We start from the raw sequence: 20,443 nt of genomic DNA on the forward strand, positions 1-20,443 counted from the left end.
GATACTTCTGTCAACTGAATCGTAGGGCTTTTGGAAGTCCACAAATGTCACTATTATCTTTTTTCCTTTCCTGTGTCTGTGTTCTATTATCCTTTTTATTCCAAATATCTGTTCTGTACAGTTCCCCCTGTGTTTAAAGCCACACTGGTACTCTCCGATACATACAGGGTATAACATAATTAATGGCGTAAACGCATACAGTTAAAAGTACACGATACTAGAAGCAGAAAGGTCTCAGTAAACACAGGGTCGAAAATGTATACCTTAAGATTTACGAGCAATTTTTCATCTTCGATACTGTGAAACAAATCTCTTCTACTGCAAGCTCTTTGCTTTCCATAGTTTGGGAAGTGGTAGTGGTAGTGGTAGTATGGTCCTGTAAACATATGCTCTAACATGCATACGTTAAGAGATATGAGCACTTTTTCATCTTTACTACTTTGTAACATAACTCTTCTAATGAAAAAATGCGCACAACTTTTAAGGTACGCGTTTTAGATCACGTGTTTACTGGACTTTTTTTCTTGTTTGAATCCATACTGCCACTTCCCAAAATATGGAAAGCAAAGAGCTTGTATGTGGAAGAAATTTGTTTCACAGTATCGAAGATGAAAAATTGATCTTAGCTCTTAAGGTATGCATTCAAACCCTATGTTTAATCACACACACACACATATATATATATAATGAGAGAGAGCATTAAATCTCAATGGGCAAGACCTACCGAACTATCAACTGTACAGCGGCTGACAGACAGCTACACGTATAATTGTATATTGTTGTTGTTGTTGTTGTTGATGTGGTGGTGGTATTCAGTATTGAGACTGGTTTGATGCAGCTCTCCATGCTACTCTATCCTGTGCAAGCTTCTTCATCTCCCAGTACCTACTGCAACCTACATCCTTCTGAATCTGCTTAGTGTAGTCATCTCTTGGTCTCCCTCTACGATTTTTACCCTCCAAGCTGCCCTCTAATACTAAATTTGTGATCCCTTGATGCCTCAGAACATGTCCTACCAACCCATCCCTTCTTCTGATCAAGTTGTGCCACAAACTTCTCGTCTCCCCAATCCTATTCAATACTTCCTCATTAGTTATGTGATCTACCCATATAATCTTTAGCAGTCTTCTGTAGCACCACATTTCGAAAGCTTCTATTCTCTTCTTGTCCAAACTATTTATCGTCCATGATTCACTTCCATACATGGCTACACTCTATACAACTACTTTCAGAAATGACTTCCTGACATTTAAATCTATACTCGATGTTAACAAATTTCTCTTCTTCAGAAACACTTTCTTTGCCATTGCCAGTCTACATTTTATATCCTCTCTACTTAGACCATCATCAGTTATTTTGCCCCCCAAATAGCAAAACTCCTTTACTACTTTAAGTGTCTCACTTCCTAATCTAATTCCCTCAGCATCATCCGACTTAATCCGACTACAATCCATTATCCTCGTTTTGCTTTTGTTTATGTTTATCTTATATCCTCCTTTCAAGACACTGTCCATTCCGTTCAACTGCTCTTCCAAGTCCTTTGCCGTCTCTGACAGAATTACAATGTCATCGCAGAACCTCAAAGTTTTTATTTCTTCTCCATGAATTTTAATACCTACTCCAAATTTTTCTTTTGTTTCCTTTACTGCTTGCTCAATATACATATTGAATAACATCGGGGAGAGGCTACAACCCTGTCTCACTCCCTTCCCAACCACTGCTTCCCTTTCATGTCCCTCGACTCTTATAACTGCCATCTGGTTTCTGTACAAATTGTAAATAGCCTTTCGCTCCCTGTATTTTACCACTGCCACCTTCAGAATTTGAAAGAGAGTATTCCAGTCAACATTGTCAAAAGCTTTCTCTAAGTCCACAAATGCTAGAAACGTAGGTTTGCCCATCCTTAATCTAGCTTCTAAGATAAGTCGTAGGGTCAGTATTGCCTCACGTGTTCCTACATTTCTACGGAATCCAAACTGATCTTCCCCGAGGTCGGCTTCTACTAGTTTTTCCATTCGTCTGTAAAGAATTCGAGTTAGTATTTTGCAGCTGTGGCTTATTGAACTGATAGTTCGGTAATCTTCACATCTGTCAACACCTGCTTCCTTTGGGATTGGAATTATTATATTCTTCTTGAAGTCTGAGGGTATTTCGCCTGTCTCATACATCTTGTTCACCAGATGGTAGAGTTTTGTCATGACTGGCTCTTCCAAGGCCGTCAGTAGTTCCAATGGAATGTTGTCTGCTCCGGGGGCCTTCTTTCTACTCAGGTCTTTCAGTGCTCTGTCAAACTCTTCACGCAGTATCTTACCTCCCATTTCATCTTCATCTACATCCTCTTCCATTTCCATAATATTGTCCTCAAGTGCATCGCCCTTGTATAGACCCTCTATATACTCCTTCCACCTTTCTGCTTTCCCTTCTTTGCTGAGAACTGGGTTTCCATCTGAGCTCTTAATATTCATACAAGTGGATCTCTTTTCTCCAAAGGTGTCTTTAATTTTCCTGTAGGCAGTATCTATCTTACCCCTAGTGAGATAAGCCTCTAAATCCTTACATTTGTCCTCTAGCCATCCCTGCTTAGCCATTTTGCACTTCCTGTCGATGTCATTTTTGAGACGTTTGTATTCCTTTTTGCCTGCTTCATTTACTGCATTTTTATATTTTCTCCTTTCATCAGTTAAATTCAATATTTCTTCTGTTACCCAAGGATTTCTAGCAGCCCTCGTCTTTTTACCTTCTTTATCCTCTGCTGCCTTCACTACTTCATCCCTCAAAGCTACCCATTCTTCTTCTATTGTATTTCTTTCCATGTAATATTAAGGAAAAGGAGGATCTGTTATGAAAAGGAAAACCCTAGTCCAGTTTTTATCATGTTGACAGTAATGAGCGGATCCATCTCTGCACTACAGTCAAGGGGGCAGACACTGCCGGATGTCTGGCTCACAGAACAATCACTCTGAGCCTCCGAGAGGCAGTTTATCGAGAAACTGCAACACTTCTAGCAGCTGTTAGCTCAGAAGACAGTTACGTTCCGAGAACTGTATAGCTTTTACATGGCACACATTCATTGAAATAACCTAGTACTTCAGTATGAACAACGATATACTCCAATATCTGGTACATAGAGCATTAAACAACAGCAAAAACATCTGATACAGCTGCACAGAGCTACATTTATATTGGTGTCACTGGTGACTGTACTGCTCCGGTGTAGAGCTTGGACATAGTTACTGTATTTCAAGTACACTACGATAACTGTAAGTACGCAAGGCTGTTTTTCTCATAGAAAGAGGAAAATATTATATTTATCCAATACAATTTAATTTTTGTTTCGGAGAAATTCAATTAACACACAGATGTTTATGTTGTTGTTGAACGGGCAACCAAAGATGGAGAGGTTTTTTAAAGGAAAAAAAATACACTTTGTTGCTTTCTAGCTTGTCGTTCTGCAAGCTATTTCCATATTTTGTGCAATTTACGAAGATTTCGAGTTGTTCTTACAACCTTTGTCCATTCTACATGATTTTTAAAATAATTTTAATACAATGGAACGAGCTTCCAGGGCCAGATATGTCGGCTAGTATTGCTGACTTGGCGAAATTTTCAGGGGCATGCCGCCGAAACGCGTCGTGCTGAATCAAATATTACAGTTATATTTTCTGTGCGAAGGGGGAGGAGGAGAACGTATGAAGCGCTAGCTACGGGGATCTTGAGTTAGCGACACTGTTGCACAGGGGCTAGAAAAGAGACGTAAGGTTTGATGAAACTGAAGCTTTTTCCGGCCGTTATCGGCGTCCATAAAATTTTCTTAGTATTACCACCTTGTCAACGCTCGTGTTTCCTTCTCTCTACGTTCCGCTCACTGCTGGAATCTTCTTTCTAGTGGCTGTTCCCCTGCACAGAACAATGAAGCTGTTCGAATATCATGAAAAAAAATTTACAGCCATTAACAAATACTGAAGTTTAACGTCCCGTCAAGATCGAGCTCATTAGAGACGAAGCACTGGCTCTACTGGATAAGGGCTCTCCTCTTCTAAACAACCACAGTGCAATTCGTCTGCAGTGATTTACGAAAATCTGGGTGAGAGGAGGGGTATCTGAGCTCCGGTTGTGTCGAATCAAAACCTTCTACGAGCGTGATTTGATAAGTATGGCAAAAAAGCAAACAAAAAATTTTTACTTCGTAAATATGCATTAGGTCCAGCGATCCTCCAGCTTTTTCATCCCATCGCAAAAATACGTTCTGTCAAAATCTGCAAAATACTCGTTGATTGCAATTATCACTATCTCATTTGACGAAAATTTCTTCCAGCAAGCCCAAGTTTCAAGTTAGGAAAAAAGAAGAAGTGATTTGGGGCTACGTGTGGTGTAAAGTGCGGATGAGGAACCAATTCAAAGCCCAATTAATGCACTGTCGTTTTGGTTCGTGTTGATGGCAGATTACGCTTCGGACTTGAAGATGACGCTTTTTGGCGTCGAAACTGGTGACATGTGTTGAATAAACGACGTCGGATTACAACACAGCTGTTGGTTTCAATAATCATTACTCTGGTACGATATAAATTGTTGCTGAAAACCGTACTTTAGCTGTATGGAGGAAAAGAAACGCAGGGGCTGTTTTAATATGTATAGGACGATAAAAGTTAGATCATTGATGATGCTGGGTACAACTGTTACTCTGAAATAAAGAGGACAGATAGAAAATACAAACTGGAGTGCTGCAGCCAACCACCCGCTAGGACTGGTGACCGAAAAAAAAGTACTTGCAGTTTCAAAAAAATTCAGCAAGAACAACAATGAAAATTCCTGGAGATTCTAAATTACACAAACTTTCATAGCAGAACGAAATAAAAATGTTTAATAAGGCAACAGTATAGTGATTTCTATCAGATCAGTGAAGTTAAAGAGCTGTCGGTCTTGGCGACCACTTGGATGTGTGAGCGTCCGGGTCTGCCGAGCGCTTTTGGCAAGCGGGTTGCACTCAGACCTTGTGCAGCCACTTGAACTACTTGACTGAGAAGTAGCGGCTCCGGGAGGGCGGTGTGCTGACCACACGCACCTCCATATCCGCACTTACTGACGCCTATAGGCTGACCCGAAGATCGGTCGGTACCTCTTGGCCTTCCAAGGCCTGTTTCTGCGTCTACATCCACATCTATACCACTGTGAAGTGCGTGGCAGAGGGTATGTCCTCTTGTAGCAGTTATTAGGGTTTCTTCCGGTTCCACTCACGTATGGAGCACGGCAAGAATTATTGTTTGAATGTCTCTGTGCGTTTCGTAATTATTCTACTCTTATCATCAAGATTCCTACGTAAGCGATATGTAGGAGATTGTAGTATATTCCTGGAGTTGTCATTCAAAGCGGGTTCTTGAAACTTTCCTAGCATACTTTCTCGGGATAGTTTACGTCTATCTTCAGAAGTCTGCCGGTGCAGTTTATTAAGTGCCTCTGTGACACTCTTCCAAGAATCAAACAAATCTTTGACCATTCGTGCTGGCCTTCTCTGTACACATTCAATATCACCTGTTAGTCCTCTTTGGTACTGGTCCCATACAACTGAATAATAATTTAAACTTGTAGTCCGAGTAATTTGTACACAATCTTCTGATTGAACTTCCCCAGTATTCTACTAATAAACTGAAATCTAGCTCTTGCTTTGCCAACAACAGAACGTGCGTGGTCATTCCATTGGACGGAGTTTAGTTCAGTATAGTGATATTTTATTTCGACATACAGAGATAAGTCATTTATTTGCGCGCATACATGGAGAAAATACTTATATTAGCTAATTGAAAATTGGTGAGTGAATATAGGAAATAATCACACTTGACTCATTCTTCTCATCTAAAAATACAGAGAGAACGAAATATACATAAACAAATACAAATATCAAAATAATACAAAACAATATCGATAAAATTACCTATATCGACAAAGTGTTTTCATCAGTCCAAAAACACCGGGTACATCTGTTTAATGACATCGAGAATTTGTGCTGCAGCTCGTCCCACGTAATCTCGGATTTGACCGATTGTTTTGAGGAATAATTTGTCCGAGATGCTCTTCAAACCTACTCGTCAGTTTTCAAGTAACTCGCTATTTTACTCTTCTAATCCAAGTCATCACATGCACAACGTACTAAGTAGCTGCATTAAAGATATTGTCGAATTCTAGGACGGTTGACTGAAAAGTAATGTCTCCACCTTCCTAACTCTTCAACAGTTGGCAGCATTGGTATGCGACAGGTACTGGCTTTTTCCTTAGACTTTCTCTACAGCTCCAGTTGGCGGGAAGCTTTATCATTCAACGGTTGTTTTGTTACAGTGTAAAGTATGGAACTCTGCGCAGACGGTCGGTCAATGCGATTTAAGTAACGTGCAGTCACTGAATTCTTGACAGCAGAAGGTGTCACCCCGAAGGAGACTGATCAGAGAATGAAAGCAGTTTATGGTGATTGTGCTGATGTGAATACTGTGCATCGTTGGGCAAGCAAGTTTAAAGATGTTGAGGCGGGAACATCTAACCTGCGTTACCAACAAAGAGTTGGACGTCCTGTGACAACAACCACAGAGTTTCACAAGCAAAATGTTGACAGATTGATTCGGGACGACCTTCATATCACTCAAGAGAGAAATTGCAAGCACAATCGGCATTTCACAAGAACATGTGGGTTACATTATTGCTTTGTTTGGCTATCGGAAGATATGTGCACGATGGGTACCCCGGATGCCGACTCCTGAAATGAAAGCGCACAGACTTGAAATTAGCCAGGAACTTCTCTCGCGTTACGAGAATAAAGGTAACGCCTTTCTCCATTCAATTGTGGCAGGCGACGAAACGTGGGTACACCATGTCAGTCTATGGAATATCGACACAAATACTCGCCCCAGAAAAAGGAAATTCAAGGCGCAGCCCTCAGCTGGAAAAATCATGGCCACAGTGTTCAGAGCGTTACATCACAACGGCTAACAAGGGTCCGATAGGAAAAGGGAAATGTTTTCCTCCAGCATGACAATGACAATGCCAAACGACACACTTCACGTGTCACCTTAGCAGAACTTCAGAGACTGAATCTCACCACCGTACGGCATCCTCCATACAGTCCAGATTCAGCACCGTCTGACTTCCATCTGTTTCCGGTAATGAAAAACGATTTTCGAGGACATAATTATGCTTCTGATGAAGACCTTGAGAGAACTGAGACTGTGGATGCTGAAACAGAGTGTCAACTTCTTCCGTGACGCCTTCAGAAAACTTGTTTATCGTTGGCAGAAATTGGATACATTTCTGCATGTGATTATGTGGAAAAGTGAATACTGATAATTAAAGATCACATTCCAAGGATTATTTTTGCGTTTGATTTATTAAAATATTCCCACCCAAATTCAGTTAACGAAGGTGGAGGCATTACTTTTCATTCAACCCTCGTATACTTAATGAAAGATGTTTGCGCATGGTGTGATAATATGGAGACAACTATCCTGGGTGTTCGTCCGTTCACAAACAGCCATTTCTACCAGCAATTTAGACGATGATGAGCAAACGTCATTTCGATAGTACTTCCTACGGCTCTCACATTGAGCACTGCTTGGTATTGTGGCGCCGACATTAGTTTCGAAGAAACTGCAGCGTCTATTGGTGCTAGGTTCCAGGTCCTTTCAGTTTTTCTTGTTCTATGCAATGACTTGTTGTCCTTCCAATTTGCGATTCCTTGCACATCAATGCAGATTAGTAAGGTGTTTGCAAGGTAATGCGACTCGTTCAGACATTGGGCAAACAAATCGCAGTGTGTGCCCGGTAAATGCCTACAAAACACGCTTCGTGACAGGTTATTCATTGAAGCTCTTTAGTGCGACGGTCTCTGTTCCTGAGTTCAAGGCTGTTTTATGGCAGGATTAACGTACTTTTGCATTTGCAGTGTGACATCGGTGAGATGAATGAAAAGTTTATTGCGTACACTGTGCTACATTTCGAACTCATTGTATTTGAAACAAGGTCATTCACTATTCGGAGACGGTGGAAAATGTGTTTAAGAAACACAAAATACCGGATATTCATTCATTATTTGGTACGCGTGACAAAACGCGAGGTAAGATCATATTTAATTTGCGTGTTTCATGAAGTTCAGAGAAACACTTCATCGCCCTATTACATTTCAACAAAAGAAGGGCAGAAGTTTTTCCCGCCGAGTTCAGGTCTTTAGGAGTTCATTCGAGCTCATACTGGGCGATGATTGTGGAGGTAATATACCCCCCCCCCCCCCCCTACGCAAAGGAATCTTCTCGGCATCCAGCTTAAGTAATATTTTTGGGATGAGTTATGTGTACTAGAAAGTGGGTTTAAAACTTAAAGCCTAGTTCGGACGGTAAAATAAAGTTTGTAAAACAAGCTAAAAAAAAAGGTGTTTCGTTCAGTTAATACGAATAAGCAACACCTAAATAAGAAATATTGGACATGGAACTGAATCTAGTTGCTCCTGAGAGCGAATTTTACTTTATTATTGTGCTACATTGTTCAACAGCGGAAAAAGAGTCTTCGTAATCGTCGTTACACTTTCACTGCACTGAATAATTCCACAAAAGCAGTACTATTCGTGAAAGATTATAGAAAGGAGTACAATTGTTAACGCCACGGCCCACAAGATATTGAAAATGAAACGCAAGGCAGACTAACAGCTTGCATGTCTTAGTGCATTCCAGCAAAGCAAAAGACGCCAAGTTATGCGTAAACGGCTAAAATATCATAGGATATGCGACTCTTCTTCAGAATACGACGTCACATACACGCCCTCTTCTTTCATTTACATCTGAATGTGTTAAACGTGTGCCTGCAAAAGATTTCAGTGTTAAGAATGTACCTATATTTCGAAAATGGGCATGAGTGTGAAAGCAGACACCTTATCTCTAGGTGAACATGAATCACATTCTGATTAGATGTAATGCTGCTCAGTAAAATCAGTTTCCTTCATACAGAATTACGTAGAGTTCAGGATTGGTTCAGGTGCTGTGATAAAAACACACACACACACACACACACACACACACACACAGAGAGAGAGAGAGAGAAACGCCTGCTGAATCATTCAGCACGCTTCCGCAAGCCGTATGTAATCAGTGGCGGATAATACACTAGGTGAGAGTACAAGAAAAAGGCGTAATACTTGTAGGTGGTCATAAAATTTTTTTGTATCCTACACAATTTGAACTGTTATACAGTACCTAGGCCTACAACTGATTGGAAATCAGTCTCTTTTACGCTTATCTTTCGTGTGTATCAATTCAAAATGCTGCTCTTATACTGCCCTTGTAATCACATATTCCTTCTTTACTCCTGGCCATTCTGTACACACAACATGCATTTCTGCTGAAGTAGCTAGCAAAAGAAATATATCGTCTATACGTTTCCATTTGCTCCGAAAATTATTATTGTTTGTTCCAGTTTTTTTCATTCGGTTATACTTTAAAAAACGAAAGTTTATTCCACAACATACTCAAGTAGTTTAGATGCTCAGTAACCCCACAACCAATATCATATTAAATATTCTGTTTTCTGCAATTTTTCCTCACAAATCTTCCCTACGTCATTCCCCTCCTTTTTATTTATTTGCTATCTGCATGCATCTTATTTCATTACATGTTTGCAATCCCTTAAGAACTAGGATATGGGCTCGATTCTCTACAAAGTTCATCGTCTCTAAGCTTTCTCTTGGTTCCAAAACGACCATTTCTTATTACAGATTCCTGACATAATACGGAAAAAAGTCTCGACAGTCTGTTTCTTGATAGCAGAAAGAACATATTCAAGCTAATGGAGCGAAACCTTAAAGTATCCAACGAAACTGACTATAAAAGCGACTGTCGAGTTCTTTACGAAACTCCCTTTTCGAAGACCAACAAGTGGATTAGTACGCGAACTGCGACATGTAAACATTAGAACTGGAGGCGTCCACTGTTCGACGCAAAATTGGTTCAGAAGCAAGTAACAGTTCCCGATTAGTAATTACATAGAGAACTTGAAGCAGTGTACATCGTATCATTCTAAGTATACCGTTAAGAAAACAAGTGTCAACTGTGCATATAAAACTACAACGAAGTTCTAATAATTTTTAACACTATGTATGGGTTTCCTACTGAAAGAGTGTACCCACTTTCTGCAAAGTTTTGTTTACCTTTCGAAAGCATGGAATGAATTCCGTGAAAAGAAAGTCGAAGGGTAGCGAACGAGAACTTCACTTATCTCTGTTTTTGTAATGTCCAATAAAATTTATTTCTTTGAAAGCAGAAAGTAAACATACATTAAATGAGCAAATATGTTTGGTGACTTTTAGCACATGATTCATATTTCCAGCTAAATACCAGGAACGGCGCTGAGCGTTAACTAGACTAGGCTATATTTTATGAATCACAAAGTAACTTCACGAAATGTAAAATGATATATTTTTCGTTTCTATAAATTTATGCTGTTTTTCAGTACTCTTTCGTTGGTACTCATATTCTTGGCAAATATATCCACAAATAACCAAATAATGGTATGAAAATTCATTGCTATGTTCCATTACTGAATCACCTAAAATATGCTACCTATAACAGATCATATAGTAATTAATATTATCTAGAAAATAAATACTTCCATACGTTTTGAAGCAGCTCTACCAATTTGTTATGTATACATTACTATCATGAGGTAGGTGGTGACGAAGTTGATAAACGTGTGCCATATCAATTATTATTAGTTGAGGACACAGCCTACGTACAAGAAAATTTTAAATTAAACTTACCGAAGTGGGTGTTGAGCTACAACTGTTGGCGCTTGGAGACCTCTGCACAGTAACAAGAGCCATAACACTTTTACTCACAACACACGCCAATTTTAATGTCTGTTTCACTTTCCTCTTAGGTTGTAACGCACGTTTTCCACTTCAGCCACACATATTTTCAGATAAATTTCAAACACACACAACACCCGTGAAGCCATTTTCATTTTCTTGTACAAAATCGACGGGCGACAGATGTCTTTGCGCATGTATGTTGTTTCTATGGGAATTTTGTGTGTCTGTCAGGTAGTTTCCAAAGTCGATGTGTTGTAGATAGTTATGTGACGGTTGACAATGAAATTGGTACAGTAACTTAAGGGGTGTAAAAACTTAGCTACAGTAAGGAAAGTTACTGAACATTACTTTTTTCGAACGTATAACGAAATTTCTCATACACTCAGCGAAAACAAAAGACATCCGACGATGTCGACAGGTGACTAGTGTGTTCAGGCGTGTGTTTTGTTGATAGTGTGTCAGACGGTGTAAAACGTTGTTCGCTATGTCGAAGATATTTACTCCAACGAACCAGATTCGTCTTACAAATGTGGCGGTAGTACGCATGAAAAAAGGAGGGAAACGATTTGAAATTGCATGCTACAGAAATAAGGTTGTGTCTTGGAGGGACAATATGTGAGTAAACTGATATTTTAAGGTTATGATTGGTATTCAACGAAGAGGCATACTTGTAAGAAGAAATATACCGAAATCTATACTGTACACTTAAATATTTCTCCGTATCCCAGTGAGGTGTTCTAGTTTGTATATGCATATATATTAAATGATGATCAAATCCGGAATACATTTTCATTGCACAACATTGCGTGTACAAGCGCATGTATATTCAGTCAGTTCTTTCAGTGTAAAGCGTTATCGTCTTTATAGCTGAAAAATAAATACGTTTTAAAACAAGCTAAACCACATGAGGTGCTAGACTGCTCAATAGAACTTACTACCACCTGACTGCCGGTATTTTGTTGTAATAAAATCATTTAAGTTGTCTGAATCCAAACAGTTTTTATTTTGGATTAGCCAGTTGTATGTTGTGTTTCTCCCTGTTGCTCAGAATGTCATCATGTTGTTGCAACTTGATTTTATTCCACTTCGCTTTTGCACTAAAACATGGAGCACAAAGTACTTGGCACTTTATACTTTTATTTATCTTTAGGCATTTTGTTTTTGTTCACTGAAACATAACACTTGGATTTTGTGTTTGTCAATAATTTGAGTAAATAGGCTGCATTATGCATCTTTTGCACCCCTTGATGCCTTGGAAGATCCTTAAGACATAAAAGAAAATGCTACTATTAAAATCAACATGGAATATTGTTTTGTAAACAAAAAACCACAGTTTCATGTGACTAAATGGTTTTATGTAACTTAATAGTTGATCAGGTGAAAACATGCTATTTGCTAATTTAAGTGAAAATATTTTGTGTATGTCCTTATTGCATGAAAAAGTTTCTAAACTGAAATAGATGGATCATTGTATACAGGCTATGTTGGATGCAAGGAAGATGTACTACCAGCAAACGTTGAAGACAGACAGTTTGAAATCACTATTTCCTTATTAAACAGAGGCAACTTGGAGGCTCCAGTCGAAATGCCTGAAATATCCAACCAATTCCCCCCCCCCCCCCCCCCCAAAAAAAAAGACTCCTCCCAGGCCAACACTAATTCTAACAGTTGTATGTTGAAAGTATTGTCAGATACCAGTCTTGGTTCCCCAAACATTGCAATAAAGTTTCTACCTATTACCTCGGTCTTTCTTATAGGTGTAGGCAAGAAGAGAAAGGAGAGGATAATGCTAATAAAAACTTGAGTAACATGATTTTTTAAATTATTATTAATACAAATGTGGTGAATGTTTTGTTATAGGCAGCTGCCAAGTTGAAACTATGATTTTTCACAAAATTAATGCATGAATATAAATGTAAGCGTCTCTGCAGTAACGGGAAAAGTTGTGTTAAAAAGTCAAGATGTTATACAAGATTTCATAAAAAATGAATATGCTTCTAAAACATGGGTAATAAGAGTTCAAAATAAGGAAAGAAAAAGTCATCAAAAGGCTGTACTCCAGACTCTTAAGCTGTATGATGTGACCTACACTTTGGCAGGCACACTATCAAAACTATGCGACAGATAAAACTTAAATTGAATTACGATAATGCAAAAGCTCGAGATGAAATAAATGAATCATTGGGAATACAGTGGGTGCTAAGTGGAGAACAGAACTAGGATTTTGATCTTTCGCTCTTTTTCAGAGCAGGATGTTTGTAAATATGTCACATACACGTAAATTTCTAATGTTACAGAACACTGATGATACTATATGGTGTAATAGACAAGGGGTCAAGAGGACTGTTCAATAAGATTTGTTTCTTTGGCCAGAGACGTAATGTCAATGGCTGCTGTCACGTCACCTCTCGGTCCATAAACTCACCATTTTGTTGTTAGTTGGCTAAAACAATGAATGTGAATGCAAATTTAAGAAAAGAGAGAGAGAGAAAAACTGGTTGTGGTGAAACTTTGCTCTGAAGCTTAGCCTGAGGTATAGGTTAGATTGGAAGGTAACAGTTTGGTTGTGACTTGGCAAAGGCTTAGTTGTTGTTAAAGACTGATCTGTAGCGTAACTCATTTTGCAAAATCAATAATATCAAGTTGTAGTCGCCATATTGTTTATGGTCTTTGTCGCATATTTTCTGTGTCATTGGTCAAAGCCAACATCTCATATCAAACATTTGACTACATCTGATCTAGGGGAGTAACAAGACGGTAATGCGGGGGGAGTTGAAGATGACAGAATGCTACACAGAATGGAGATAGGGATGGGACCAAGGAAGAGATAGGAATGGAGGGACAGAAGAAAGTTAAAAGAAAGGCTGTATCACCCAGTGAAAAGTGTGATGGTGGCGGTGGTGGTGCAAATCGAGAGACAGAGAAATGGACCAAGGAAATAATTTTCATACCTGAGGAAGGATGGGAGAGTTGCCTTATGTTCAGATGATATATTGTGGATGTGCAGTGTACACCTTGACACCTTGATGGAGCTTAGTGGCTTCAAGATAGAGCAGTAGATTCAGCTGTTTGGAATAATAGTAAGATGAGCAATGAAAAGTCCTAATAAATAGCACAAAAGCTGCGGAAATTAGGAAGTTTTAAAACCAGTGGGAAGTAAGAATGGAAGAGAATCCACATGATTTACCAAATTGCTGTGTGAACTCAAATTAAATGATTCAAGGAGTAAAGGTCTTTGTCGCATATTTTCTGTGTCATTGGTCAAAGCCAACATCTCATATCAAACATTTGACTACATCTGATCTAGGGGAGTAACAAGACGGTAATGCGGGGGGAGTTGAAGATGACAGAATGCTACACAGAATGGAGATAGGGATGGGACCAAGGAAGAGATAGGAATGGAGGGACAGAAGAAAGTTAAAAGAAAGGCTGTATCACCCAGTGAAAAGTGTGATGGTGGCGGTGGTGGTGCAAATCGAGAGACAGAGAAATGGACCAAGGAAATAATTTTCATACCTGAGGAAGGATGGGAGAGTTGCCTTATGTTCAGATGATATATTGTGGATGTGCAGTGTACACCTTGACACCTTGATGGAGCTTAGTGGCTTCAAGATAGAGCAGTAGATTCAGCTGTTTGGAATAATAGTAAGATGAGCAATGAAAAGTCCTAATAAATAGCACAAAAGCTGCGGAAATTAGGAAGTTTTAAAACCAGTGGGAAGTAAGAATGGAAGAGAATCCACATGATTTACCAAATTGCTGTGTGAACTCAAATTAAATGATTCAAGGAATAAAGGTAACAATTCATCAAACACTAAAGCTGTCGGAACACTAATTCCAGCAGAATGGGATTTTCACTCTGGAGCGGAGTGTGCGCTGATATGAAACTTCCTGGCAGTTTAAAGCAGTGTGCTGGACCGAGACTCGAACTCGGGACCTTCGCCTTTCGCGGGCAAGTGCTCTACCAATACCCTCCCTTTCAAGAGTGCTAGTCCTGCATGCTTCGCAGGAAAGCTTCTGTTAAGTTTGGAAGGTAGGAGACGAGGTACTGGTGGAAGTAAAGCTTTATGGACGGGGTGTGAGTTGTGCTTGGGTAGCTCACTTAGTAGAGCACTTGCCTGCAAAAGGCAAAGGTCCCGAGTTCGAGTCTTGGTCTGGCACACTGTTTTAATCTGCCAGGTAGTTTCACTAATTCCTGCATTCTATAACATAACAAGAAGCTTGGAAACATATTAGCCTCTTTCCATATTATGTTCAGAACACAGATACACATATGAAGTATTTTACACCATGGAACTGTCTCTCACCCAGAAGAATTGTGTTGAAAAAAAAATGCTATGTTGTTATGAAAAAACTAAACATGATATGTGTGATAGAGGCTGCCTAGCCCCCCTAATCTGTGCTCCACTTTTACAACTAAATAGAAAGATAGAAATTATGTAGGCCCACTTCGTTTAATGAAAATTCACAAACCACAGACCATTTATGTATTGACATGAAATGCAGGTTCCATTGGTCACTTCAAATGAAATATTGTACGACATAAATATTTTTTGTACTTTCGTGTATAATAATTGTCATATATATGATCTACATCTATACTCCACAAGCCACCATACACTGTGACAGGAGATAGTTTCCGTACCTGTGTCACTTCCCCCTTTTGTTGTTTCAGTCACATGTAGTCTTGGGGAAAAAACATTGTTGGCAAGCCTATGAGTGGACTCAGGTCTCTCCAATATTGCCTTCATGGTCTTTTCACAAGGAGGAAGAAGGAAAGTTATTACAGATGGAGGACAAGCTGTGATTGTGTCAAGGAGAGGGAAGGAAATCGGCTATGCCGTTTCAAAGGAACCATCAGAGCATATACCTGGAGTGATGTAGGAAAATCATGGAAAACCTAAATCTGGGTTTGATCTATCGTCCTCTCAGATGCGAGTCCAGTGTGCTAACCACTGCACCTTCTTGCTCGCTGTCTTTTCACGAAATACATGTAAGAGGGTAACTATATTGGTTGTGTCTTGTAGAAATGCATGCCTCGAAAGTTTAACAGTGGACCACATTGTGGTGCAGATTGCCTCTCTTGCAGTGTCTGCCATTTAGTTGACTGTGCATCTCCATGACACTTTTGCACTTACTAAGTGAACTTTAACCAAACGTACTGTGAAAATTTACAAACCTTTGAAGCGCGTACTAAGTTAGTTTTACATTGGATGACTTCTCTCAACTCAGAAGGCCGTGTAGTATTCTGTTAGCTAGAAACTCGTCAACCCATAACACATTTAGTCTGATGTTCCATACAGTTGTATATTGTTCACTAGGTGCCAGTATGGAACTGTATCAAATGCATCCAGAAGGTTAGGAATGCAGCATCTGCCTGGGCAAAGGTATTTAATGCTCTTTGGGCCTTGTGGGGGAGCTGGGTTTTACAAAGTTGCTTTCAGAACACTTGTTGATTCCTACAGAGGAGACTTTTGTCTTCAGAAATATCATAATTTGTGAGCATAAAACATGTTCTAGTATTCTATGGTAGACTGATGTCAGAGATATAGACCTATATTTTTTGTGTGTGTTCGATGACCTTTCTTGAAAATGGGAAGACTTTTTCTTTCTTCCAAACATTGAGAATGCTTTGCTGCTCTGGAGACCTACAGTACACTGCTGCTAGAAGAGAGGCAAGATCTTTCATGTACTGTTGAATGTTTCCGTTGGTTTTCTATCTGCTGATCACTTGTTTTGATATTTATCATTTTGCATTCATGTGACACCTTAAAAGAGGGACTATTGTGTGATCTTCCTCTGTGAAACAGTTTTGGAAAAAGACATTTAGTATATACAACACTCTTGAACTTTGTCCATTGATTTTCAACGTTGTCAATGCTGGAGATAAAATTTTGTTGTTGTCAAGCCCGATAATTTGAAATCTCTTTCTTTTTGCTCTTGCCAAACAAAATGATCTTCCTACCTTTCATTGTATTTCTGTTCACAGCCATATTCAGTAATGCTGTAATGGCCTTATGGTCACTGATTCCCTGTCCTATGCCAACTGAGTCAAAAAGTTCAGGTCTGTTTGTCAACAGCAGATCTAGGATTTGATCTACACTAGTCAAGTGCTCTGATTAACTGCTTGAGGCAGTTTTTTGGATAAGGCATTTGGAACAACTTCTCAAGATTCACTGTCCCTACTGCCTGCATGAAAAACTTGAGTCTCCTAGTCTGTAGCTGGAAAACTGAAATCTCCACCTAAAACTATAACATTACCCAGAAATTTGCGTGAAATATTCTCTCAAGTTTTCCTTCAAATGTTCTGCCACTACTGCTTTTCAGGCAGTAAGTTGACAAAAGCATCTGATGACCATATTCGATCCACCTTTAAAACGTATCTACACTCATATTATTTTGCATTTTGAATCTCTATTAATCTTACTAGATATTGTTGTAGGTTTTATTGATATAAAGATGTTTCCACCACCAATGTTCATTCAATCTTTTTGATTCCATTGCTATCAGAGTTTATAATTTCTCTGCTATTGAGATTGGTTTCTTGAAACTCTTTCTGGGACCCTTCCATAGATGCCCCTGCAGTTACATTTTGCTTCTTCGATCTGCTGTGATAAATGCTATGCTTTCTGAACTCAGGACACATCTTATTGGGCCTTTGGAGCTGTTTCTCTATCCTAAAAGGCCCACAAGTGTATGCTACACGTAACTCTGCTACCCAGGTAGTCTAGTGCACACCTGATCTGTTTCTCCATCTGATAGCGGACATTGAGAAATCTGCATCCAACATTTGCAAATAATCATCCAATTCTCTGATTTAAGCATTCCACACAAGACCATGATTGGTTCTGGGAACAACACTATAAAATGATCTCTGCTTCCCTGCAATGAATGAGGCTAGCTGCCTCCACGAAATTAGTTAGCCATCTATAGAAACAAAATGTGGCCTCTGACCCTGGGCGACATGTGCCATTCATGCTGAAATGAGCCGTCATTTGCGCTGTGTTCACCCATTGCACTCAGTTGCTGTTGGCAGAGCCTTGTTCACATGTATGGCAAGGCACCCAGCAAGCAAGCTGAGTAGACATTGGCCTTCTTTCTCAACCCGTCTGCCATTTGCCTGAGGGGCTAAATCACCTGTCTAATATTGGAGCTCCCAATAAGAAGCAATCCTATCCTCTGTGCTTGTGCAGACCGCTAAGAAAGATTGGCCACAGACCTAACAGGCAAGGCATCATGTGCTGATTCAGATGTATTTTGAGTGGTGGGCAACACCACAAACCGTTCTTGAGATGTAAGAGGACAGCCATGCAATTGGTAGCCACTTTCACCTTCTGTCCAGAGATTCGTGACCACAGCATAGTTTGCCAAGCACCGTCAGGTAATGTCGATTGTATGGGACATGCAAATCGGATCGATTGGACGAAACATGCAAATAGGAAGGTGCAATGGCATCAGGGATCCCAGGTGGTGCTATAGACTCCAGAGATGCCAAAATATTCGTCTTAGGTGCACCAACACCTCCACAGCCCAGGGCAACAGTCTGAAGCATGTTGAGTATGGCAAATGCAGCTTCCAACTGTTTGTGAACAAATTTTTAACTTAGGTCACAAGTAAAGTAACACTAACTTGAGAAGTTGCTGGATGCAATCCAAGTTCAACTCGTGCACTAAAATTTATGCAGAACTTAGAGTAATTTAGCAAACACTAATCTACACAGTAAAACAAGTAGATACAATTCAATTCTTAATAGAAGTACATCAGAAACAGAATCTGAACTAATTTATTGTGTATTAAACAAATGTTCTCTCTTTCCTTACAGAGAAAAGGACATAGATGAAGTATTGCAAACCCACACTGTATTTACAAATGTTTCAAAGGGACAAGTTGCCAAAAAAGATGATTTGGTAAAAGCATTTGGGAAAGATGATCAGACGGAAATTTGCAAAGAAATTTTGGCCAAAGGTGAACTCCAAGTTTCAGACAAAGAAAGGCATTCTCAACTTGAATCTCTCTTCAAAGACATAGCAACAACAGTAGCAGGTAAACAGTTTTCATATTATTAATCAAACTCAAGTTTCCTTGCTATCAGTAAGGTTCAGTTATTAGAGGTATCATCACATTCTGTAAGCAAGAAATCCAAAAGAACATGGTGTGTCATGGCTGGAAAATGGGTTGTATATCAAAGTAGTTTAATGTTCATACTCCATTATGGTTATTGTATTGTTTTTGAAGATTTTGTCTCCCAGGTGCTGAATCATTTCATCTTGTATTTTACATAATTTTTAAATAATTACTTTTGGAAAAAGTTCTTAACAATTGTTTCATGTACAAAACCAGAAAAACATTTGCTTTTTCAAATCAGTTTTTAATCTAATGTGACAAAGCATATGAGATCAGGCAAGGATCTTAATAGACAGAGACTACATTAAAAAAATAAAGACTGAAGAGAGGAAACTGGCAGTAAAACTTAATGAATGTAGTAGCAGTAGAAACAAATGAAATTAGTAGCAAACAGTGCAGGAGAATGGGAAATAGCTGTTGCAAAATATGGAAGAAATGAAAAGGTGAATAATTTTTCACTGAGGAAAGAGATGAAAACAGATGAGGGCGAAATGAACAGAATTTAGGCAGTGAGGTAGAGGATTAACACACTTAGATACCGTATAAGTGGTGGAAGTACGCATGTGCAAAGAAAAGAAAGTGGGAGGGAGGGAGGGTAGGTCCTCTTCTTGACACGAACATTTATAAATATAGTACTAGAAGAATTGGGTTACTCTGTTTATCACTCAGGCTTAGCGTGCCACAGAAAGCAGTGAAGTATACAGATTTTTGACCGTTTTCGCAGTTACGTCAATAAACCAGCCCACCACCTCACTCGTCACATAGTGTTAGTTACAGATATCACATGGAAAAAGAGAACTTAAGAATGTAAAAGTCAGTCTTATAAATTGTCAATATGTTGCATTATTTTTCACTGAGAAATTGTATTATAATTGAAAAGTGAATTGTTCCACATCATAGAAGGAGATGGGATTGTAATCCATGGAAGGTGCAAGTAGATGAAGAGTTTTTCTTCTGGGGAGCCACAACTGTACAAGACCATTTAGAAAAATAAAGAAACTGCTGGACAGTTGCGTAATCCACAGTCTTTTATTGTGTACACAACTGGTTTTGTAACACACAAAAGTTCCATGATTTAGTGTAAAAAAATAAAATCACTGAATCATCTGAGGTCGTACTCACTCCATGCTGTCATGGAACCAAGGGTTCTGTGGCAAAAGAGTAAAAGGGATGAAAATTCCATAACAATCATTCCTCCGTGCTACGCGACCAGGAGCATAAATAGGAAAGTGATTTTATTTCCAAGACCAGATGATGGAATTTTAAGTGTTCTGAACCAGTTCCACACACAAGAAAAAAATGTGGATTAAGCAACTGTCCTGCGGTTTCTTCATTTTTCAAAATGAAGATGCAAATAACAAGGTGCAAGTGCTATGAGAAATAATCCAAATTGCCTGTGTGTTGAAAGAGGCATCAAGGAACGGCCATTGTGCTGAGGAGGAGGCATAGTGATAAGAAGTGTGTTATTGACATAAACACACTTGT

The 20,443-nt window shown here is 39.2% G+C and overlaps 2 protein-coding genes across 3 annotated transcripts in view; one reads left to right on the forward strand and one right to left on the reverse strand.

Moving 5' to 3' along the window:
* LOC126349520 (protein phosphatase Slingshot) overlaps positions 1-11,018 on the reverse strand; it is a 572,249-nt gene extending 561,231 nt beyond the window's left edge. Inside the window, exon 1 of one of the 2 annotated variants that reach the window (XM_050002438.1) lies at positions 10,784-11,018. In XM_050002438.1, coding sequence (XP_049858395.1) covers positions 10,784-10,846 — 63 coding nt within the window. In that variant the 5' untranslated portion in view covers positions 10,847-11,018. The remainder of the gene's footprint in view (positions 1-10,783) is intronic. The other variant, XM_050002440.1, reaches the window with a different exon arrangement.
* A 293-nt stretch (positions 11,019-11,311) lies between these two features.
* LOC126349633 (ribosome maturation protein SBDS) overlaps positions 11,312-20,443 on the forward strand; it is a 49,645-nt gene continuing 40,513 nt past the window's right edge. Inside the window, exons 1-2 of the mRNA XM_050002447.1 lie at positions 11,312-11,449; positions 18,657-18,877. Of these exons, the coding sequence (XP_049858404.1) occupies positions 11,319-11,449; positions 18,657-18,877 (352 nt within the window). The 5' untranslated portion in view covers positions 11,312-11,318. The remainder of the gene's footprint in view (positions 11,450-18,656; positions 18,878-20,443) is intronic.

This window comes from Schistocerca gregaria, chromosome 1 (genome assembly GCF_023897955.1).
Source record: "Schistocerca gregaria isolate iqSchGreg1 chromosome 1, iqSchGreg1.2, whole genome shotgun sequence".
Classification (NCBI taxonomy): Eukaryota; Metazoa; Arthropoda; class Insecta; order Orthoptera; family Acrididae; genus Schistocerca; species Schistocerca gregaria.